We start from the raw sequence: 24435 nt of genomic DNA, 5'->3' as shown, positions 1-24435 counted from the left end.
ATATATATATATATATATATATATATATATATGTATATATATATGTATATATATATATATATATATATATATATATATATATATATATATTTAAAATATATATTTAGCCCGCCATATATCCATATATTTCAAACCAAGGAAATATATTCATTTTCAATTATAAGAAAAAACTTTTTTTACAAAACTTTTATAAAATAACAGGTTTGAATAGGTATAAATGAAATATATTTTCAGTTTCAAAAATATACTTTATAAAATTAACTTATAATTATCTAATATATTTTGGTCAAGAATATATTTCTTGCCATATGGATTGTAAAGCTTGTATGAATGTTATTATATGAATGTTAAAAGGAAAACTAAATATATTTTCAAATTCAAAATATGGCTTTACTTTCTACAAAATGTATTTAGCATATATTAAAAAATATTTTTGTCATATGGGAAGAGTTAAATATGCCGGCTCAAATTTGGGTACAAAAACGCATATTCAGTTTGACATTCTTCACTCCTGTTTAAAATGGTGAAATGTCAAAAACTTTTAGAAAAGGAAAGTTCACATTTTAACCCTTTGCAATGCTGGATGGCCTTTGAGACAAATAGACAGGTGGTTTAATAAATGTGTTAAGCTTAACATTAAAAAATTTAAAGGAAAACACCATAGTTTTTCAATATTTTACTATGTTCTTACCCCAACTTAGATGAATTAATACATACCTATCTTTTTTTAATGCGTGCACTTAATCTTTGTACATTCCGTCGTGAATGTGTTAGCAATTAGCCTAGCCCCATTCATTCCTTAGGATCCAAACAGGGATGAATTTAGAAGCCACCCAACACTTCCATGTTTTCCCTATTTAAAGACTGTTACATGAGTAGTTACACGAGTAAGTATGGTGACACTAAAATAAAACGAGAACTATATTGTATGGCGGAAGAGCACTTAGTTTGCAGCACGTCGTCCTTGGGCACAGTAGTTATGTAACAGTCTTTAAATAGGGAAAACATGGAAGTGTTTGGTGACATCTAAATTCATCCCTTTTTGGATCCTAAGGAATGAATGGGGCTAGGCTAAATGCGAACACATTCACAACACACTGTACAAAGATTGAGTGCCCGCATTGAAAAAAGACAGGTATGTTTTAATTTGTCTAAGTTGAGGAAAGAACATAGTAAAATATTGAAAAACTGTGGTGTTTTCCTTTAAGTAAGGCCATGTAATAAATTAAGATCCATTTCTAAACATATTAGTTTGATTTAATTACAATAATGTTACCTGTCATCGTTTGAGAGATATTGTTACATGCACTACAATATACGTTTTGAATGTAATCAGTTTTCTAAATTTTGTGCTCTTTGCAGAATAGTGAAGGTGGTCTGATTTCTACAGAGTCTGACTCCAGGTAAATATGTTTTGGTTAATTAAAAGAACCATGAAAAACGTCCTGGTAATGAGTCCTTTGGGGAAATATTGTTTATAGTGTTCACTTTCTGTTCCTTGGTTACTGAATGGAGTAATAAAACAACAAAAGAAAGAATAGATGAAAGTGAATGAGTGTGTTGTCCTTGCATTGTAATAGTCAAATAGCTTATGTTTATTTATGCTTTTCAGCACCCACAGTCACAATTAATTTTTTTGGTGGGTTAGTGTCTTATCCTCATTGTGGTGTTGTGTACTCAGGGTTGCAGGTTGTAATGCGAATGGCAATGGGGAAGACCCCAGACAGCGACTAGAGGAGCAGCAGTGGTACATACAATGTCTACGAGAAGCGATTCGACTGGAACAGAAAAAAGCAGAAAGAGATCTGGAAAGAGAGCAGGCCCGTCTCCAACAGCAACACACTGACAGTGAGTACTAAACACATAGATGGACTGTGTCATAATTAAATGCTTGATTTTATTTTGTAATGAATTATCCTGTTGCTGTGACAGAATTCTTTTTAACCTTAAGGAAAATGTTGGAAATGTTAAATCTGGTATTTTTGTTAATTATCTATTTTAAAAACTTAAAAAAGTGTTTGTGCTGCCTTAAAATTTTTAGGTAATTCAACTTTATTTATATTAGTTGACTCGATAACTTTAAGTTGACTAATATTTTTAAGTTGAATTTACTCAAAATTTTAATGCAATATGAACACTTACTTTATTAAGTTGAACCAACAAATCTTTTTTACAGTATACTTAAATAAATGTCTTTGACAGTGTATAACCCTAGTCAAAATTGCAAATGATCTTCAAAAACCTAGAATAACTGTTCACATCCACAGTTATTTCAGTTTCACAGCCTAATGCTCTAAACTTTTGTTTCTGTACCTTAAGTCCAGAAGTGGATCTTACAAGAAAAGCAACGACTTGCAGTCCAAAAGGAGAGGGGAACACTGGAGTCAGGGGTTCAGACAGATCTCAGTCTTCTTGCTCTGGTTACTGGTTCATCTGGTGTTGAGGAAAGCAGAACTGAAACAGGATCACCGTTATTCTTGATGAGTGAAAGGAAAAGGGTGGTGCAGGAGGAACTACTGAAACACCACACTTTGCGCAGAGCTGAGAACCGAGTGCGACGCAAAAGGTTACATTATCAGCTGGAGAAGATTGCAAGAAAGCGCCATCTACTGGAGGCAAAGCGAGAACTGCAGAGACTAGAAAATGAGCTTCTAAAAGGGGGAGATGAAGCATTATCTTCAGAACTGGGTTACCCCTCTAGATCCAGGGGACGCCCAATGACTTTGCGAAGACATTCCTTCTCTGCTGAGCTGCTGTCGAGGCTGTACCCTCAGCATAATCCTATTTTCAGGTAGAGACCTTTTGAATTACATATCACTGAATCACATTTAACATTTCAATATTTGGGGCAGCACAGTGGCTCAGTGAGTAGATGAGAAGGTCCCGTGTTCGAGTCCTGGCTAGGTCAGGTGGCCTTTCTGTGTGGAATATGAATGTTCTCCCTGTTTCAGCGTTCACTCCAGTTTTCTCCCACTGGTTAGGTGAATTGAAGATGCCAAATTGCCCCTTACCATAAACAAACAAACATTTTAATATTTGAATTTGCCTGGTCTGATAATGCTGAAGTACAATTTACTGAACATGGAGTTAATCATGTGAAGATTACAATGCATTTTAATGTAACTAAATACATTTCAAAAGAAATCTACCTGTCAGATCACTATCATGAAACTATGAAGAGTGAGTTAATATTATGATTACTTTTTAATAAGACAAAGGCTAATTATAGTTTTTTTCCCAATCCAGCCAGTTTCTTAAAAGAAATAGATCATCAACATCTCTCTGTGGCTTTACTTGCACCACTAAATCAGTCTTTGATGAATGTCTTCAAGATCAAAAGATTAGAAGGCGTTCAAACACGATGCCCTCAAGATACCAAAGATCCTCAAGTTGGCAAAGTTCTTCAGAAAGCCTCAAAAGTTCCCTCAAAGAAGCGAGATCAGCTGAAATGACTGAAACCAAAGCTGCTTTGTCAAGGTTGTTAGTCAAGAAAAATGCAAGTGACCAAGACAAGCTTTGTAAGGATCCAACCACGAAAGCCACTAGAAAAGTATTACCAATAATAAAGCAATTAACTGCACAGAAAGGTTCGGTCAAGGGAACAAAGAGTTTATCTCAAGATAGGAGTAAAGGTTTAGAGACCATTCGTAAAGTTTTTTCGCGCTCGGTTGGCCCTGGGATCAAGACTGCCTTGGCGAAGGTTTTTCGCAAGCCGCCATCAGGGTCACATGGAAGCAGAAGTGTGAAATCTTTGAACAAGACAATCAGTCACTCAGACAAAACCAAAACTGCAAAAGAGGAAAAATGCTCTATCAAATCGACAAAGTCCTGTGAATGCTTGGAGCAGCTTAGCTCACTAAAATATGTGCAACAGAGGCACTGGCATAGCACAGAAACTCTGACAAATACCACCAACAAATTGGTCGAAGTGCGAAAAGAACCAGTTGGGTGGGATGGCGAGGATGATCGCAATGGATCTTCAGACTGTGATAGTATTTACTCATTGGATTCTCTCTCCTCGGCTTATGCTACAGCTCTGGCTAAGCAGCTTAAGCAGGAGGAATGTGATTTCAGTGAAGCCGAAAGTGACAACAGTCAGATGTCTCAGGACTCTCTTGTAATGGAGAGCAGTGCGAAGGATTTTACTGCCAGACCAGCGCACATGCTTAATAAAGTTTCCAGCCACTTAACCTTTGGTAAACCACCACCATTGTGCAGCTTTCAACCAACTACTAATAAAGAAGAGATGGAAATATCCAAAGAAGTACCTGCTGAGGTTTTCTGGAGCTCAAAGTTTAAAATGGAAAGTGACAAAGGCATGGCTAGGGAAATTTCTACACAAGTGTCTGAATGTAGACCTTGCAGCGGTGCTAGTTTAAAAGAACCAGATGTGCTTGCTTTTACTGATGCCTGGTCATCCACTGATGCAGTAGACAGCCCTAGAATTTCGATGACTTCAGGACACTCATCCAAAAAGGATTTATACACACCTAGAGAGAACAGTTTCTGCCAAAGCCTTACTAGTCTGGAGCTCTCAGACGACATGAACATCTCAGAAGACCAGAGCTCACCTCGCTCTGACTCTACTCAGGGAGACATTGCCACTCTTGAGGAACAGAGCAACACGTCCCTTGAGAATACCTTAATATTAAATAGTAATGAAAGCAATCTTAGCTTTATAACAGTGCAGAAGAGTGTTGAGATGTTGAAGGATATTAAGGAGCCAACTACCAATGCAGATACAAGTCCAGATGATGTAGCACACACAAATAAACCAACCAATAACTTTAAAGTGTTTGAATACACAGCGACTGACGAAATGATGATTCACTCTTTTTCCAAAGATGGTGACATCTCAACAGGTATGGATACTTTACAGTGCTTCCAAGCTAAATCTAGTAGGAAAGATCAACCAGTTAGAGGAGACAACCCATCTGGTTACCAAGCATACCCAGAACATTCTTCTCTGAAGTCAGACAATCTAAGGTCAGGTAAGCTTTTATTATGCCATGGGTTAGCAGATACAGAAGTCAAGAACTATGAAGCATGGCAAGGATTCCTAAATGAATCTCATATCGGGATGGATCATCACTTTAACAATAAAGAGGATGTTAAATTGAACACCTTTGAGGAATGTCATGAAGACTACGATTGTGTCTACTCTAAACAGTGCACTAAAATTGCTACCAAAGATAATGCATTGACAATCGAACTATCAAAGAAGCATGATGAAAATGTTACCAGCTTTGATAATGAACACTTTGTTGTGCAGTTGGGTAGTGATCCAGTCACAATAGGTCAAATGAACAAAGAAGTCCCTATTAGAAACATCAAGCCGCCAAAGAAATGTGATGTAGATGTTTCAGATAATAAATCATCACTATTAACTATGGATGAGGAACAGTCTGCTTGTTCAAATGTCAACAGTTCTGATTGTTCAGCCATCAGTAGCGAATTATTAACAAAGCTGACAACTTTTGAAGATTTTAACATGGCAAACAAGATGGAAAACTCAAATCAAGAGCTGGAAATGAAGGAAATAAAATGTGCCACTGATGCTCACAAGGCTGTAACCAATATAGATCATGGCAATATTTTTAGAAATGATAGCAGTGAATGTGATGGTGAATTGACCACTACAAATTCTGAGTTTGAAAACTGTAAGGAGGAGGACAAAACGGGTGCCATTCAGATTATGGAAAGGAAGATGTTTAATAATAGATATTTTCAAATGAGTGACTCAGCCATTAATGATAAAATATCAGAGGTGGTAAAACAACATTTTACAATGTCTCTAAGAGAAGATTGTGAAGAAGATCTTGAATCAGACACAACCAAAGAAAAAATTTCTTCGGCTCAGCTGGATCACCTGAAGTCCAAGAAAAGCACATGTGAATTTGAATACAAAGACAATCATGTTCTACTTGTTGAGGGTAATGGCTTACAGGCCAAATCATCTATGGCCAAATCAGAGTTGCTTACAGACAACACTATAGAGCATTTGGCAAACTATAATACACAAACAGAATCAAGACAATCTACAGCTAAAGTAGTAAATGAGACACCATTGATCTTTGTAGGAAGAGCATCTTCAGACAAAGGAGCTGAACAAGTAGGAATCAGTGATAACATGACTTCGGTGGAATATTGTGCCATCCAAGCACAGGGCACAGATGGACAAAATGTGAGTGAATCAGTGGTTTCACATGACAGTACATTTAGCAAGAACACCATTTTTGGAACTGAACTTCTGGATGCTTCAAAAACTGTTCAAATGAAAGATTTCATCAGCGTAGGGAATATGGAGAGTGGCAAAGTGACTGTAATAAACCCAATTGTTTCCTGTATATATGGACAAGTAAGTCCATCTCTTGAACAAACAAATATGTTGGATGAAATCAGGGAAATTGACCAGCAGAATGCCCAGATGGTCAACAACATCACAAAAAGTTTGTTGGACCCTACTAAAACACAAGAGAACACATTTGACTCCAAACTACTTCGACATTTAAAACTTTTCAGTGAAACTTTGTGCTCACCAAATACTATGTCCAGTGAAAGCAATATTCCTCAGCTGTCACTAACTTCTGAAGCAACTGTGAATCATATTGGTGTGCAGTTTGAGGGAAAAGATACAAAAGTGGCTGATACATTTGTGGGGAGTGCCGGTGCAATGTTACCTAATGCCAATTCAGAAGGGCAAATTAAAAAGGGAAATATAAATTCAATTTCACCTAAGTCTGTTATATCAGTCATGGATCAGTCACATGAAAATCACCATGTTTCTTTAAGCAAGCTAGCGTTTTATGAATTTGGTCCAGGAAACCTTGGAAAGGATCGCAGGTCTGTAAGCCCAGATAAAATGAGTGCTCAACATCCCTTGGGAAACTCTACCATTTCTATTGGGATTTGTGGAGATGAGAATAAAGAAGAATCTGTGGATCAAATATATCACAGACACAGCTCTGATGATATAAGAAAAGGTCAGATTCTTTTAGATTTCAATCAGGCACTGCAACTTTGCAGTACCACACAGTCACAGAGACCACAGATGGACAGTGTCCTCAAAACTTGTATTGGTAAAAATACTCCAAAGGATTTTCCACAGTCAGATAATCAGTTGCAAATGATGACTAAGGGAGAACAGAACTGTTTTAACCAATACGTGAAAAATCATGAGCCATCTGCACTCCAAAAGCTCCACTCAGCTGAGCCTGATAAAGATATGGTCAAGCCCTTAATAAGTGAGGTATATCGCAATGCAAAACAGACTACTGCCAATCAAAATCAGAAGGGAAATTACAATAATACATTTAAATCTAAAAAAGAAGAACATTTCACAACAGTTGATGATTCAAAACATGTTGATAACAAGAGTCATGATGAAAGGCAAAGAGAAAAGCAAAAGCGATATAGGAAGGCCCACTTTAAGGCACCGTCAAGTTCATCCACTGATTCTACACATGATTTATCCTTAGATGAAGGTGACGCATCTAAAATGCATGTGCCTGTTAAGGGCCACCACCCTAAATGTGCTTTACAGACGCCTAGCAGGCAAAATCCTGTTGTTCATAATAGACTCAGGAATCCACCACTTGGTGAGAAAAGCACCTCTTCATCTTCAGCAACTAGTCTAAGATCATTACAAACACTATCAGGACTGAGACACACCCAGCAGCTTGAAAAGGAGACAACTATGTGTAAAGGGGTGCATGGCTTCACTGAAAAAATGCAAAAAGTTGATGATGAAGACATTAACTTAAGGAGGAATGCTTCTACCAAAGACCAACAACTTAAGCATGCTGTTTTGCAGGCAAGAGATTCTGCAATGCATTTTGTCTCAAGTGATATTAACCCATTTATTCATACAAGAACTGCTATGGGGTTGAACAGAACAGTCCACAAAAACCAGGCTTTTGGCAGTGCTGCCAATATATCCTGCAAAAATTCTCCCCTCAATAGTCCTAACAAAAATATAACAAGGTGCTGTAGCGTAGACAATGGATTAAATATTCAGAACTCCCCTTTTAGTTCCCATTTAAGCACTTATGCGAATCATAAAGGACTCTCTAGCACACTGAGTAGTAATGAAGGTTCCAGAGATCAAATTTCTTCTGGGCCTTTGCTGATGATACCTTCTTCTTCCTCTAATGGCTCAAATAAGAAGGCCATAACAGCTTTAACATGTGGCTCTTACAATGGTGCCTCAGAGGAATTTTGTCATAGCTCAGGTCAAGTTGATGAAATAGTTCTGGTCTGTTCCTCCAAGTATGAATCGCAGAAAAATGGGCATCCCAGTCCAGGCAAGTGTGACCACGGTGTACAAACCATTGAGGTTGATAAAGACCTTAAGAGAAGGCATTGTCACAGAAGAAGCAGCACTCAGACACCAGTATCTAAACCAGGAATTGGAGCTCCAAACACATGGACAAGTCTCCAGAACATGTCCGAACATCTCTCCGATTTGATATATGACACCTCTGATCTTCTGGGCAACATACAGTGTATGCGAACAGGAGAAAGACTAACAAAAAATGAGAGTCCTAAAAATTGTTTCAAATTTTCAACTGTGAATTCTGGCAACAAATACAAAAGAGATTGTTCTACACAGACTTCCGTGGACATTGGGATCCAGACAGAGACAGCACAGGCATCAAAGAATGCTATTGCCCACGATGTCAATGTTATTGTTAAAGTAATTGGGTCAGAAACTTGTAATGTATCTCAGCTGGATGGTAACACCAAGATCTTCAAGGATAGATGTGTAAACGAACCAGACTTTGAAAGAAATAAAAGCCTCCCTGATTTACGACTGAAAACCTCAAAGGCAACTGGCAGTCAGAATTCTGTAGGAACTCCACCAAAGGTTGTTTCATTACAGAATGTTGTCCCAGATCAGACTTTAACCAGTTTGGAAGGACTGGAAGATAAATTGGAAGATAGTTCCTTAGTCGATGAGACATCTTCATCCATTTGCCCTGGAGGAATACAGTCCTCATCAACTAAGGGAGAGAGGCATCCGACATGTCGGAAAAGTGTAGACCTAAGGAATAGCTGTAATAAAAAAGCTATGTTCATGGATCGTGCATCCTCACCTATCCTTACTGTAAAGGCTGCAAAATACGCCCAACAATGTCCAAAAAATAACCAGCGGTTAACAAACTATGAGACAACGGAAGAACAAAATACCACAGGTAACCAATGGACCAATGTAAACAAAATTCAGTTCAATGCTAAGGAAATGCCCAATGAATACCCCATAAATAGCATGTCTCCCCAAAACACATTTATGCTAAATGAAAGAAAGAGATGCTATCATGCTTCACCATCAGAACCTCAAAGAAAATGCCTCTCCCCACCAAGTAGTACTGTTGGTCTGCAATCTGCATCATCCTCAGTTGGTCCTCAGTCCAAACAGAAAATCCCAGACAGACCTCATTTGTCCTCTTGTAACAATCGACTGAGTTATGGTAGCAGTTTCCTAGAGCAAGATCACAAATCACCTGAGTATACACTCAAAAACTGGGATCATTTAAATCAAAATACCCCACAACAACAGGAAGATGATGTGATGTCCATAGTGCCAAGTGAGTGCAACACAGATGTCCTGCTTAGCATCAATCCTCTGCGAGAGACCACCCTAACTGTGGAACATCAGTGTATTCCTGATGATCTTCCTATGCACAACAAATTTACTAACTGGTCCGGCATCAACCAGCAGCCATCATCAACGCTTAATAAAATAAACAGACTACCTGGACAATACTTAAGCCCAACTTACCTGCGTGCAATGGAGTCAGAACGACCAGAGCCTTTTGAGGAGACTGATAGAAAGACAAAAGAAATTGTGAAGTTGAGAAAAGAGCGTGAGCAGGTTCTAGCATCTGTTCATCTGGATCTGAGCCCTCATAAGCTGACGGTTGAACTCACCGAGGCCAAGCTACACTACGGGCAAGGGGAAACAGACACTCTTCTTAAAATCCTTAAGTCTGGATCCAAAGAAGAACCCCCAGCCTTTACCAAACAGGAGCTCCTTGACAGGTGCAATATGCATATTTTTATTACATTTTACTTTATTCACCACTTTTTACTGAATGAAATTTAATTTTATCATTAGGCACAGGAAAAGCATTGAAAGCCTAAAAAAAGAAAGAGATGTCCGTCTCCAGATGTGCCGTCGAGCTCGAAGCCTGAGTCCTGGTAACAACCGAATCTCTCCAAGTCATGACAGGGAACATTCTCAGAGAATTTCGGACCTGCCAAGCAGACGAAGGGAATATCTTCAGCAGCTCCGCCAAGAAATAGTTGAAACCAGCAGGTGATTTAAAAAAAACACAAAAGGTATATCATAGTTTGACTTCAATTCTATATACCAAACCAAGGTTTCCCTCTCAGAGTTCCCGATCCACCAAGACGAGAGGGTCAGTGTCCATCTGATATTGAGCTTCTACTGCGTGACTACAGCAGAGCCCGTGAGGAAGCAAGAGCAGAGATTGCTCGTGCACGTCACAGACTCCGCGAGAGGACAGAGCAGGAAAAGAGACGACTTCAGCAGCAAGCTCTTGCACAGGCGGTGAAGGTCAGTGCCATAGAGAAAAATTGTATTTGAATGCATAAGGAGTTACTGTCTTTATTTTGTTTTAAAGAAGCTAAATTTATTCTATCTAGTAATCCACCGAAATAAAAATTCTTGGCCAAAACCAAATATTTTGGATGCACTTGGCCAAAAACGACTTTAAGTTATTTTAACATAGTTTTGTATAATTGTATATAATTGTACACTTTGTAATTGTGATCTCCACATTAAGGTGCGATCACGGGCAGTGATGCATCATGCAGAACTTTGTTCTGAAATTTTTGGCGGCCGAAATTTCATCCCTAATTCTTTTTTTCTTATTGTAGGATGACCTGCGTTTTCGCACGCGCATTAGTAACAGTACATTATGCACTGGATCAAACCTAAGTCTTTCCTCTGGGCCCACTTCAGGCTACAACAGTAGCAATACTGCTACACTGAAAGACAATACGTCACCAACAATTCAGGTAAGGCGAGAACCAAAAAGTGTTTGCATGGTATTACAATAAATAATAATTATTTTTTTTATTCTCTTTACCTCCTTTATCTCTTCATACGTCAGATAAACGGAGTCCCAGAATTTAAAGTAAGTACTCGACCACCGGTGATCCCGTTACAAACTTCAAAAGCACAGCGTAGATGGTTATCAGTCCAGGGTGAGCAATAACACTTTAAAAATAAAAACCCAAGGACTATGCTTGAAATCTACTTTGTTCATCTAATCTCTTTCGTCTCTAGATGTCAGCCAGGAGACATTTGTAACTGAATACGAGTTCTCCTCCACCCCATCATCTCCTCCCTGTGCTCGACAGCGAACCCTCTCTTTTGGCTCTCCCTCATCTATATCAGCGTCATATCAGGATATTGCAGACTGCACTCTTGCCAGTGCTATTTCTGAAGTATGTTATTGTGACATTCAATTCAAACTATGCAAGCACATTACTTTATAGACTTTAAGACATTTATTCGATTTTGGTCTGATTTTGTCAGATATATTTGGCTTCTGGTGGTGATGTGAGGAATCTGCTAGCAGGGAAGGCAACCAGTTATTGGAGGTAAAATAATACTCATGTACATGCATTCGGTGTGCATGTTTAAAAACCTTTCATAAAGACATCTTCCATTATGTATTAATCTTATACAGGCATCAGGGTGTGGAAAGAGGTGTTCAGGTATTTCATAAGGCCACGGCCAAGACCACAGCTCATGGGTTTCTCGGAGCAATGGAGCTGGAGAGACCTCTGGACAGTCTGTGGGATATGGTTCGAGACCACTCAAAGACTCATTTATACCACGAGTCTGTTAGATCTGCCTGGACGCGACCACTGGATGAATGCAACCAACTAGGTAAGACAGAGGTAATGTTTATAACCTTGCGTCCTCGCCATCAACTATTTCACTAGCACCAAAAAAAAAACAACAACATATAGACCTTCGAATGCTGTGAAATGCAGGGGTGGTGCTAGGGTTTCTGGGCCCCCCTGGCTAATTTGTACTCGGGCCTTAAACAATATGTTTAAATATTTTAATAAAAAGTACTGTGCAAGTCTTACTGTGGGTTCACACCAGACGCGTTTGAGGCGTCAAATTCGCATCTACCACGCGTAGTTGGACGCTTGAATATTTTAAGTGTACTCGCTTCATTCGTGAGTGAAATTCTAGTCATCTAGACATTCACACGGAAATTCACGTCATTCATGTCACTTTCCTGCCAAAGTTCACATTTTTCAACTCGTGGGTGTCCCGCGGCAATGCTCAATTAGCATCATTCGTGCTAACTAGACGTGTGAGACCTCCAGACACGTGTGTGTGTGTGTGAGAAAATGTGAACACAACAACCCTACAATGAAGAAATTCCACACACTTCTTCTTTTTTAATCCCCATTAAACCAAAGCAGTCTCATTAGACAACCCTTTTGATTCTCTTCTTAACTCTTTCACCGCCAGCGTTTTTAAAAAAAGTTGCCAGCCAGCGCCAGCGTTTTTCATGATTTTCACCAAAGTTTAATGCCTTCCAGAAAATGTTCTTCTTTAAATAAATAAACATACAATATACCAAATGAAAGAACAGACCCTCTGCTTTCAAACAAAAAAAACCGTTTCATCCTACCTTTAGTGGTTCTTTTGCAATCAGCTTTTGAATATGGGTAGGTTTTTGCAAAAACACCACATTTTGAACAAAAAGCAGAGATAATTCCATTTTTATGACGGACTTTTCATAGAGATCCCATTCAGAGCGATCTTTAAAACAGACACGGACATGCAGCAGCTTGCCATAGGGCAATACTTCCGGGTTTAAAAAGTTGTGGAAGGGCGCCACCTGGTGGATAATAGCGGTATTGCGGAAAGACGGAAAATCTCGTCATTGGCGGGGAAGCGTTTTCTCTTAATTGACGAGATATCTCGTCAATGGCGGGGAAAGAGTTAATGTTACGTCACACTGATAAAGCCCCGCCCATAGCCACTGACTGACTGGTTAATATTACCCTAAATTTGACCTGTTTTTCTAATGTGATGCTGAATTTGAAACAGCACATTGTACTTTCTGCATCTATCTTCAAAGCATTTATTAGTAATACAGTGGAGATTTGTAGAAATGTGATTATTTGGTTAGCATGTTGATTTACGATGTGTGCCCCTAAATTTTTTGGTTGCGCCCCTAAAATTTTCAGTTGGGGGCCACTGTGCTCCTAGTAAAAAAGTTAGTCTGGAGCCCTGACTAAAAACACTCACTGTCTATTGGTAATGGAGTGAGAAGCTGTAGCTCATTTGCATTTAAATGCAAAATGAAAACACAGTTTTTGCTCTCAACCAAATAGGGGCATTTTAGACATGCTAGAATAAATGATCTGTGGGGTATTTTGAGCTAAAACAAATACATTCTAGGCAAACCTAATGCTGAGGTAGAGGCGTCAAGCGCAAGTGATTTTAAATGTTAAGTCAATGTGAAGACACGTTGACGCACGTCTGGAGGTATCAGGACGCGAATGAGGTGTTTAGCGCAGCATGTTAGATGACATTCCGCCTCATTCGCGCATGTAGTTCGCGCGAATGGCACAAATTGAGTGTTGCCGCGGTAAATGCAAGAGTTAAAATTTTTTTACTTTGGCGGAAAAATGTGCCACGTTAACCAATCAGGAGCTTGCTCTATTAGTGACGTGATTTCGGGAAGCGACCGGAGTGGCCGAAGCCTCTCCCATGACGTGAATTTCCACGTGAAAGTCTCGATGACTAGAATTTCATGCGCAGCTTTCACGCGCAAATGAAGCGAGTACACTCAAAATGTTCAAGCGGCAAACTAGATGCGGTGATGGGAATTTGACGCCTCAAACGCGTCTGGTGCGAACTCACAGTAAAACTTATACTGTATTACATCTTGTAAAAATGGGCATAATATGTGCCCTTTAAAAGGAGTTATTAAGAGCGACACGGAAATGATTAAAGTTATTTCAACAAAAATCATGTATTGTTTTAAAGATTATTTAATAAAGAATGTGAAAATAACAATAACCTATCTTTAAAAACAATTTGGTCATTGCGGCATAATTTCAGGGATCACATATGTCTTTTTTTGTCTTTTTGTAGTCTACCTGTTAACAGACACATCCAATTGCCAGCTTAAACAGCCACGGGATTTCTGCTGCCTAAGTACAGAATCTAAACAGGTATTTGCTTTATCTAAAAACACAGAATTTGCATTATCATGGAAAACGATAGCATGCAAAATGTATCATACCAATCTTGCAAATATTCACTTTATAAATACATGATCACATAATGAATTTTCCTCAGTACATTCACTACATTTATAAGGGTAGGGGTTACGTTTAGGGATTGGGTAAGATTAGTAAATGTAGAATATAAGGTCATGCAGAATAAGACAACATTAATATGTGGTTATAAATACTAATAAACAGCCAATATCCTAGTAATATGGATTCTAATAAGCTACATGTAAATATTGAGAATTGGACCTAATGTGTTACCAAATACATTAGTAGCATTTGTGAAATCACTGCATCACCTTGATGAGTACACTTTTTTTTCTTAGGATGATATGTGGGTTTTGGCCATGCAGTCTATATTTGATGAGACAATGCCACGCCCCAGCGTGGATACTGTTCGTGGAGAAATGCTGCCCAGCGCATGGATCCTTCAACCCAGTCAGCGTAATGGTCAAGAGGTTACCACAGTCATCTACATGCTTCAGGTACGCTTTTATCCTGTCAATGTGTATTAATTATTAGCTTTAAGCATTTACGTGCTAACTCGCCAGAAAAAAATATTTCTTATCTTTATGTGTATCTCCATAGGTTGACTTGGGAACTCCGTCCTTAGCTCCTAAAATGCTGAATGCAGTGTCTAGGAAGCAGGCAGCTGTCATAGCGGATCTTAATGCTTTCCTTTCTTTATGATATGAATGATTTAATAATGAACTCATGTTACATTTATAGCAACAAGCACTTACATTTAAAACCATGAAGGTTTTGCTCAAATTTGCACCTCATTTTTTTGTCCTTGACTTGATCTTTTTTGCATAGCACTGATGGTATGAATACCTGTATATTGTGTAACAATTTATTTGCTTTATTTGCCACTTTGTTTTAGTGAGTTTTGTTATATTAGGTGATTTTTGAGGGTTCCACCCTGTGCCAAAGTATTATTTACAACAAAGTCCCAAAGTTTTTTCTTCATTTATGTGCATATATTTTATTTCCATATGTGTTTGATATAGACTACACTATGCTCTGCTTATTGTGAGAAGGGATATTTATACCAAAACAGTCCACTATATTACAGCATTCCTTTAATTCATTTAAGCATTGCTTTAAACGAAATGTTCACCCAAAAATAAAAAATTCACATCATTTATTCATCTTCATACGTCCCAGGTGTATATGACTAATCACAATCAGTAATAATATATATATATATATATATATATATATATATATATATATATATATATATATATATATATACATACAAGAATATACAAACATTAAGTGCAGAAGACAGGGTATTATTTGCAGGAAAAGTCATATTTCCCTCGGATGGCGTGAAGGTGAATAAATAATGAGAATTTTCAATTTAGGGTAAACCACTACTTTAAGCTACTTACAGAAATAACTACTCTATAAAACTTGAACTTGACACTAGCTGTAGAGTCTCTGTCTGTTTCTAATTCTAGCAGTGCAGTGCTTATATACACAGCACATGTCTAATTCATTTTGTGACGTGTTGGTTAGTAGCATTATCAGCTAATTTTCAGGTTTTTGTGCATTTTTTTATTACTTACCAAAATGAGGTCTATATTACATAAGCTGGGACCATTTGACTGCAATGCTTTTGTTGACAATGATACTTTCAGTATTTTATATTGTTTGGAAAAACTATGGATGCAAAATGTTGATGTAAATTGTATGTTTAATGTAAATGTAAACAAAAGTTCATCATTTTATGTATTTAAAATTGAATTATTACATTATCCAAAGTTGCTTCTGTCAAAAAGTTTATAGACGTGTATCTGGATTTGCATTGAAGCCAAGTAAACAAAGGGAGACTTTGCAGGCACTGTAAAATACTACCATAACTTTGTGGTTTTATTTACCTTATGAAACTGAACTGAAGGAAAAATGAAGTCTACAGAAAAATGAAGGAACTATATTTTTAACTATAATCAGATTTTGTGTTTAATATACTGTAAATGTCACCATTATATAATGGCAGATATAAATGTAAATAATTTATCATTTGATATTTTACGTTGACTATTTTTGTTATTCTGTTTTTAATTTATGTATCAGAAGAACATATTTTTATTAAACACATTTGACATACAAGTGGCTTTTTTCAGTTATTATAGTGATGATGTTTTTAATGTTGTAAAAATGTCAGCCAAAGACAAAAGACCAGTTTGAGCCAATCTGCATCTGAGTTCTGAGAAGCAAAGAAAGACATTGGGGATCAAACAACATGAGGGTGAGTAAATAATGACAAAGTTTTTGGGTGAATTCTGTAATGAAGATTTGTTATCATTACTGCTTGCAGTTGACTTAACAGTATGTGTGGTTTATGATGACTGATGGATACAGAAGCACAAGCGATTTTATTCTGTTGTGTCCAGATTTTAGTCACATTCAAATGCACTGCTGTCCAAAAAAATAATGATAATTTTTTTGTCATTTGCAAATATTTTGTGTGTTTTACCATTTATTGTTGTATTGTTTTTTGTAACACTGCTGGAAAGGTGAGATTCATAATAATCTCTCATTTAAAAAAAAACTTGTCAATTTTCATAACAACAAAATGCGGTGATGTTAAAAAACAAGATATTTAAAGTCCTCCTGTGGTGACTTTTATTGTTGCTTATATATCTGTTGTGTGTTTTAATATGTTTTAAAGGCACACCATGGAACTTTTTGGCCACTAGGGGGTGCCCCTAGAGGCCACAAGCGCCACAGCACCGTCGCAAAGGATAAGAAGACAACTCTTTAGGTCACAAAGTGTGTATTCCAGCATGTCATGTGTCATATTATATAATTTCATGGGTTTTATTTTTTTCAAACGCCAAAAGATCGCGTAGCTCACGTTTACAAGCCAGTTGTAATGGTGGTCACTTGGTTAAAGTTTATATTTAAAAAAATGTCTTAAAGGGGAATCGAACCCGGCTCGCCCGTGTCCTAAGTCATAGGTGTCCTAGGTCCATGACGCCACCAATGTCACGTGATGTAAGTCTCTCTCTAAACTCTCCATGGAGCCTCCAGTAAAATTAATGTAAAAAAAATTGTGTTTTGGTGCCAGACAGGGCTTATAAATGCAAGCAATATAACATTACTTACTAGTACAAAAGCATGAGGGCCAAGTCAGCATCGGTCAGAAACCCCTCCTCCTTCTTTAGTTCACGCTAGCGAGCGAATGCTGGACCAATATAATTGATCCTCATCCTTCATTTTATTCTGTCACTCTCCCCTTTTCTCTTTCTGGTCTCCTCCGACCAAACCTTGGGTTTCTTTTTCTTAGTTGCTGCTTCGGCCATGACAAAAACATCAGGAAAATAAATAGTTGTGCTCTCACGTCCGAATTTGAGGAAGTGGAGGAAGTGACGTATGCCGTAAACAGATTTTTGTAGTTTTTTTGTTTTGTGCTCAGGTTACCTGAAACCCCAAGTTTAAAAATATGAGTAAAAGCGATACAGACCCCGTCAGGCTATGGTGGACATGTCATTCAACCTATTTTAAGTCGATGTAGTACCATCACAAGGGTCTTGAAAATATATTATGAAGGTTGAAAAACTACAAAGTGTCACTTTAAGACAACCCATGTGAATATTCATCATTCATCACTATTGCTGAGTATTCTGAGTCTTAATCCCGTAGTTTGAAATCGCCTTGGTTTCCTACGTTACAAACATGTAGCCAATCACATCAACAATCAGTAGTTTGAGCCATAGATTTTATGTATGGATGCCGCACAGAAACGATTGCAGCACAGCTGCTAACACATACAGTGTTAATGCTCTAACATGTTTAAAAAAAAATATTGCAAAAAGCTGACTTTTCCCATGTTCAAGTGCTATAATTGGGTCCCCAGTGCTTCTATTAACCTAGAAAATGTGTAAAAGAACAACCCAGTAACTTAGTTTTGGTAGACCGTTCTCTGTAAGCATGTCAAATATAGCTAATTGAAATTTGTCTCCCTCTTGTGATGTCAGAAGCGGATCTAATTATAATATCTCCCCTTATTCTGCACTATACAACGATAGACTGATTAAAGCCAATAAAGTGACTGACTACACTGACCAGAAAGATTAAACAAATGTGAATAACACATGTCAAAGTGTTCGTTAAAACATTCATAAATGTGTGTAAAAGGGCATGTGAATAACATACAAAGTTGTGATTGTTGTACTGTGGTGCTACACAGACAGCTGCATATTTGAGATTTAAGCTTCAGCTCATGTGTTCGGAGCAGCTGCTGTTACACAAAATGGAAAGACGGTGGCACTAAAGCTTGAAAATGGATAGCAGTTACAGACTGAAGGAAAGTCGGGACCAGCTCTGAGCATGAGGAATTTTATATATTACTAAAATATATACTTCTTTAAAGGTGACATATCATGAAAATCTGAATTTGTCCATGTGTAAGTGCTATAATTGGGCCCCTAGGGCTTGTATCAACCTATAAAATGTGAAAAAGTCAACCCAGTAACTTAGTTTGGTAAACCATTCTCTGCAAGCATGTGGAAAAATAGGTCATTGAAATTTGGCTTTCCTTGTGATGTCAGAAGGGGATAATACGCCCCTTAATCTGCCATTTAGTGCAAAGATCAGCTCATTTGCATTTTAAAAGACACACCCAAAATGGCACATTTTTACTCACACCTACAAAGTGGCAATTTTAACTTTTTATAATAAACTATGGTATTTTGAGATAGAACTTCACATACGTGGGGACACCAAAGATTTATTTTACATCTTAGAAAAGTCTTGTAAAATGTCCCCTTTAAATTTTATTTTCTTCTTAATATCTTAAAGAGAAAGTCAAGAGACGTTCAGTATACGAAGTGCTTGTTTATGTTTCCTTCAGTTCAAAACAATAACGTAGCGATGAAATGCCACACAGATAAATGTGTACAAATCTGCTTTTTAACTTTATAAACACAACAGTATATACAGAGCTCCTCTAAAGTCAATGTTTATGATTGAAAAGCAATAACTCAATGTAACTTTAATAGTCTTACAGTACAACGTGCTAGAAACACTGCAGTCAGGCCATTTACGATCATGATGTTTATTTGATGTTATTTTATATGATACTATTTGAAGAGTCATACGGCATAAAAAATATGATTCCCTGTGTGCTTATCTTTCGTGTTTTATCTTGTCTGTTGTTTGCATTTTTTACTTCCTCGTGTTGATCAACTTTTACTGTATAACTGTCCTATTGTCTTTGTCATCTCTATTCTTGTTCCATTCCATTCCATTTTTGTCCAGCATCTTAATTTTGCTACCTGTTTGGCACCTTTGTCTTTTGTAAGTCCTGATAATTTTCCATTTCCTTTAATTTCTTTTGTTTTGTCTAATGCATCTTTTGCCATCTTTTTGTCATCTCTCCCCAGTTGTTTTGTGTGTCTTTCACATCAATATTTTCCTTTCTCTGTTTTTTTTTAGAAGGAACTTGATAAAAGTTATTTATTTCTAGTAGTAAAGTAGTAGTAGTAGTACAATGAGTGCAGTAGCCGTTTGTTGACAACAATGCCACCTGCTGGCCGGTACAGGTACTGTCTAACAACACGATATAACGAGACTTGCTGCTTAAAAGTTGCGTTTGTAGGTAAGGGAAAAAAGCAGCATCAGCTTTGCGTTCATTTCGTTTTGGAATAAACAAATGAAAAGTCATAGTTATCAAATCTATTTAATTAGTAATGCTAAACGTTTAAAATGTTCAAAAAGATCAATGACGTCTGGTAATCGACCCCATCGATACCACCCTGCAACATGGGAACGTTATTTTATGGTTCCAAAAAAATAACCATTAAAGAAAGTTCTGTATAAGTTATTTTTAGGTTATTTTAAAAATAACAACTCTGCAACGTAATGGGAACGTTATTTTATGGTTCCAAAAAATAACCATTAAAGAACGTTCTATATAAGTTATTTTTAGTTATTTTTAAATAACCACGCAACGTTATGGGAACGTTATTTTATGGTTCCAAAAAATAACCATTAAAGAAAGTTCTGTACAAGTTATTTGTAGGTTATTTTAAAAATAACAACCCTGCAACGTTATGGGAACGTTATTTTTAGGGTTCCAAAAAATAACCCATTAAAGAACGTTCTGTATAAGTTATTTTTAGGTTATTTTAAAAATAACCACCCTGCAACGTTATGGGAACGTTATTTTATGGTTGCAAAAATAAAACCCAAAGAAATAACCAAAAGATAACCAAAAACTAACGTTAGGGTAACGTTTTGTGTTTGCTGGGACCCCACTAATTGTTCATTTGTGAACTGGCATCATACTGAACACAAGTGTTATTTGGTCATTAATAAAAAATCTAGAAAATAATTTTTTTTGTAACTAATAAATGTCTAAACCAGGAAATTAAATGTTGCTTTCTTACGCAAAAACATCGATTGAACTCCAATGTTTACTTACAGATAACAGAATTCTCCAGACACTTTAAAAAGGCCTACAAATTAAGATACAAAGTACATCTAAGGTAAATATACGGTAAAAAAATGTCAGTAGCAAAATGTTATGTAATATAATTAATACCTCATTCATTTCAGTGAAGAACTACAGATAATAGTTTTTGCAAATCAACAACGTGCACGTGAATGTTAAAACACTTCATAAATTAAAGTAATCAAATCGTGTCAAAGTGTAAATATTTGTCCAGCAGTTTTATATTTATGGAGGACCCGTGACCTTGCAGTAGTAGAGGCGGGCGGTATTAGGGTGGGGGTGCGACATTTAAAGTCAGTGACTGTTGTCAAGAATGCGCGTCCCCTGCGCGTCAGGCAGCGCTCCGCTCCCTATACTTTATTTTTAACACTTTGGGTGGGTCACACGGCGGCTTGATGAGGATGAGCGTTGTGAGCGGCGACCCTCCGCTCAGTCCCTGCCCCTTCAGCAGATCTCCCCCACCCTGACCAAGACCTCAGCGCCTCTCATGGGATTATTTTTGCCCTTCAATTAACGGACTTTTTGTATAAAGACATCGACAGTGAAGTGTACTTCACATTTTTTCGGATTGTTATTGGATTTGTAAAGGTAAGTATAATGCTGTTATATTATAGCAAAATTAGCAGGCTATTGGCTTCAGGTTGTGATGTTCAGTGGCTTTCGGTAGTGTTTGCTCTTTTGCAGTTGCTTTTGACATATTTCTGTTTTTGTGGAAAGCAAAATTATTTAGTAGGCTAATTTTTTGACAGAATTCATTATGGCTATAGTCATAAACATTTTACAGTGGTGTGTAAAGTGCAGCAACCTGTTGAGCATTGAACACTATAGTGTGAATGGCACTTGCAAAAGAGAAAAAGTCCCTGATGAAAATTTTAATCTTGACAATATTTTCCTACAAAATGTCTGTTTGGTTTTGTAGAATAGAAGTTTAAAGATCTTAGTTATAAGTCTGATCATCCTTTATATCTTGATCAGTGGCTGCTCACATTCCTCTGCTCCCTTTGTTACTACAGTAAAAAACTGTTTTACTGTACTTGTGAAAGAAAAATAGCTGTGTTCGGTCACTGGGCATTTGATATAACAAAATTAGTTGAGCTGTTTCGACCTCACCTTATAAGGAGAACTGCCCATGGTGTTGAAACGAGTACCAAAAATTTTCATAATCTTCATTCCAAGAATAGCTTTGTATTATATTGATTATTCGTTGTAGGCCTGTGCCTGCCCTGAAGGATAATACTTTACACTTTTAGCCTCTATCCAACTTACTATCTCTGATTTAAACACAAGGCACTCTCTAGTGCCAGCTGTTCCTGCATGGCACACAGTGGGTCATGAACTGTACCACACCTAACTCCGGCCTGTCGTACACATGTGAGAAATACCCCGTTGGATCTGTTTCCTGGACCGTCGATAGTCACCCTCCCTGCTTTGGTTGCAGAATTTGAGCATGACCACACTGACATAATCATGGTGCTAGATATTCTTAGCTGTATTATACAATATATTGATGCACTGCAAAAAATGACTTTCTTAGTTAGTATTTTTGTCTTGTTTTCAGTAGAAATATAAAAAATTCTTAAATTAAGATGCTTTTTCTAGATAAGCAAAATGACCTAAGAAAATGTGTCTTGTTTTTAGACAAAAAATAAAACAAGCAAAAATATCTGCCAATGGGGTGAGAAAAAAAAATCTTGAAATAAGATTTTTTTTTTTTAAACACTTAATTTAAGCTAAATTTTCTCACCCCATTGGCAGACATTTTTGCTTGTTTCAAGCACAAATTCACATAAATTGTATATTTTTTGTCTAAAAACTAGACACATTTTCTTAGGTCATTTTGCTCATCAAGAAAATACATCTTGATTTAAGAATTTTTAGATATTTCTACTGAAAACAAGACAAAAATACCAAGTTAGAAAGTAATTTTTTGTATTTTCATTTTTATATACTAAGTTTAAATTATAATGGATATTGCATGACAAAAATAAACAATATTATATTAAGGAATAGTTCACCATAAAATGGAAAATGGCCAAAATATTTACAAATGCATCTGAGATTTAATCCTTTAAAGTGTAGACTAATTATGAATTTATTTGACTTTTTAAGATAGAAGATACTTCGTCCTGTATGTGCACACAAACATATTCAAGACACAGAAGCACCATACGCAGAGAGAGTAAAAAAGTTGTGCCTTCGATGATAAGGGCTTTCTCGCTGGTGGGTGGAGAATCGTTTTTTGATAACATCCCCTCTGCATTGGCCTGATACAGAACGACAGAAAGAGAAAGAAAGAAAGAGAATAACCATCACCCTTCCAGACACCTGTTAAACTACCACTTTCCATTGTCTCTCTCTTATCTCTCTTTAGACAGATGCAGTAGTCCTGCGTAGCATAAAAGTAGATCTTCAAGCTCCAGTGTAACAATGTACATTTAAAATAACACCGATGACCTGCTACAAATAGAAACATTACACGAGCTCTAATTAATGGGGTGCAGTGTTTCTTAATGGCCCAGATATTTACTACAGCATAAGCTTTGGGTTGTTGATGGCTGTTAATCTGAAACAGTTCACTGCTGATGTACAGCAACTGAAAGTGTTTGTGTTCCTCCTTCAAGTTTTTCAACTGCGTGGAAAAACTGATTACGCAAACGAACATCTGCGATCCCGTAGTGTGTGACGAAGTAGGAAAGTTTGTGAAGGGTGCTCTTCACATTTCTTGCTTTCAGAGGGGTTGCCCAGCCCCCCGTCGAGGCCGATAAGACTACACATGCCTCACAAAGATAGAACTATCTCAGCAGCTAACCTTCACCCGCCATTCCACAGTAGCACGCGCAAAACACACCCTCATTAAGAGGGACGGTTAGAGAACATGTGCTGAAAATGGCGGCCGTTTGCAAATAAAGGTGCTTCATGATGCAATTAAACAGTGGTTCGCAAACTGGGTTTTTTTATAAAATACATGAATTTATCATAAACTCTGTTTAATTAAACGTCTGAAAAATAAGCTACTAACCAACAGCACTAAATTGTATGATATGGGGGCGCCCACTTAATGTTTAATATAATTCAAATTATAAGTTAGTAAGTGAGATTGTTTTATGTCATGATTATTTTTAGGGGGGAGGCACAAACGGGATAGACTCTACATAAAGGGGACGCACGCTAATAAGTTTGAGAACCACTCCCATAGAATTTTTAGCTAAATGGTTTAAGCTAAACCTTTAATATCTAAAGAACCTTTCTGTTTCAAGGATGGTTCTTCAGATTATAACAAGATGAGAAAAAGATGCTTCTTTGAATAACCTTTGACTGAATGGTTCTTTGAGGCACCAAATTTTTTTTTCTATGGCATTGCTGTGAAGAACCTTTTTAGCACTTTTATTTTTAAGAGTGTAAGCTACAGTCTATACCTACAAAACTATTAAACTATTATCTATTAAACATCTTAGTTCTTGCAGTCAGTCTTGGATGTCATTATATTAGTAACCAAATGTGGAATCTGCATTAAGTTTTAGTTGGAACACTTTACCATAAGGTTTTGTTTGTTAACAATTAAACCCTTTTCACACAGAGATTACGGAAAATACATGGAAAATGCGTCAGGGATTTTTGGTTCATTTTAGTTTACGACAAGATCTTGAGCATGTGATGCGCTGTTTTGT

General features: G+C 37.1%; 2 protein-coding genes across 3 annotated transcripts in view; both read left to right on the top strand.

Annotated features, from left to right (window-relative positions):
- stard9 (StAR-related lipid transfer (START) domain containing 9) overlaps positions 1-15558 on the top strand; it is a 56159-nt gene extending 40601 nt beyond the window's left edge. For both annotated transcript variants that reach the window (XM_065288539.1, XM_065288540.2), the window contains 14 exons: positions 1363-1403; positions 1682-1848; positions 2320-2791; positions 3247-10041; positions 10118-10318; positions 10396-10579; positions 10903-11043; positions 11139-11232; positions 11315-11475; positions 11567-11631; positions 11721-11923; positions 14162-14241; positions 14628-14786; positions 14890-15558. In XM_065288539.1, the coding sequence (XP_065144611.1) occupies positions 1363-1403; positions 1682-1848; positions 2320-2791; positions 3247-10041; positions 10118-10318; positions 10396-10579; positions 10903-11043; positions 11139-11232; positions 11315-11475; positions 11567-11631; positions 11721-11923; positions 14162-14241; positions 14628-14786; positions 14890-14991 (8865 nt within the window). In that variant the 3' untranslated portion in view covers positions 14992-15558. The remainder of the gene's footprint in view (positions 1-1362; positions 1404-1681; positions 1849-2319; positions 2792-3246; positions 10042-10117; positions 10319-10395; positions 10580-10902; positions 11044-11138; positions 11233-11314; positions 11476-11566; positions 11632-11720; positions 11924-14161; positions 14242-14627; positions 14787-14889) is intronic.
- A 5522-nt stretch (positions 15559-21080) lies between these two features.
- The window catches only part of sptb (spectrin, beta, erythrocytic), a 33923-nt gene continuing 30568 nt past the window's right edge, over positions 21081-24435 (top strand). The window contains exon 1 of the mRNA XM_065288541.2: positions 21081-21355. The gene's annotated coding sequence lies outside the window, so the exon portion shown is untranslated. The remainder of the gene's footprint in view (positions 21356-24435) is intronic.

The sequence above is a fragment of the Paramisgurnus dabryanus genome, chromosome 17 (genome assembly GCF_030506205.2).
Source record: "Paramisgurnus dabryanus chromosome 17, PD_genome_1.1, whole genome shotgun sequence".
In the NCBI taxonomy this organism is placed as follows: Eukaryota; Metazoa; Chordata; class Actinopteri; order Cypriniformes; family Cobitidae; genus Paramisgurnus; species Paramisgurnus dabryanus.
This window is presented reverse-complemented; position numbering and strand designations above follow the sequence as displayed.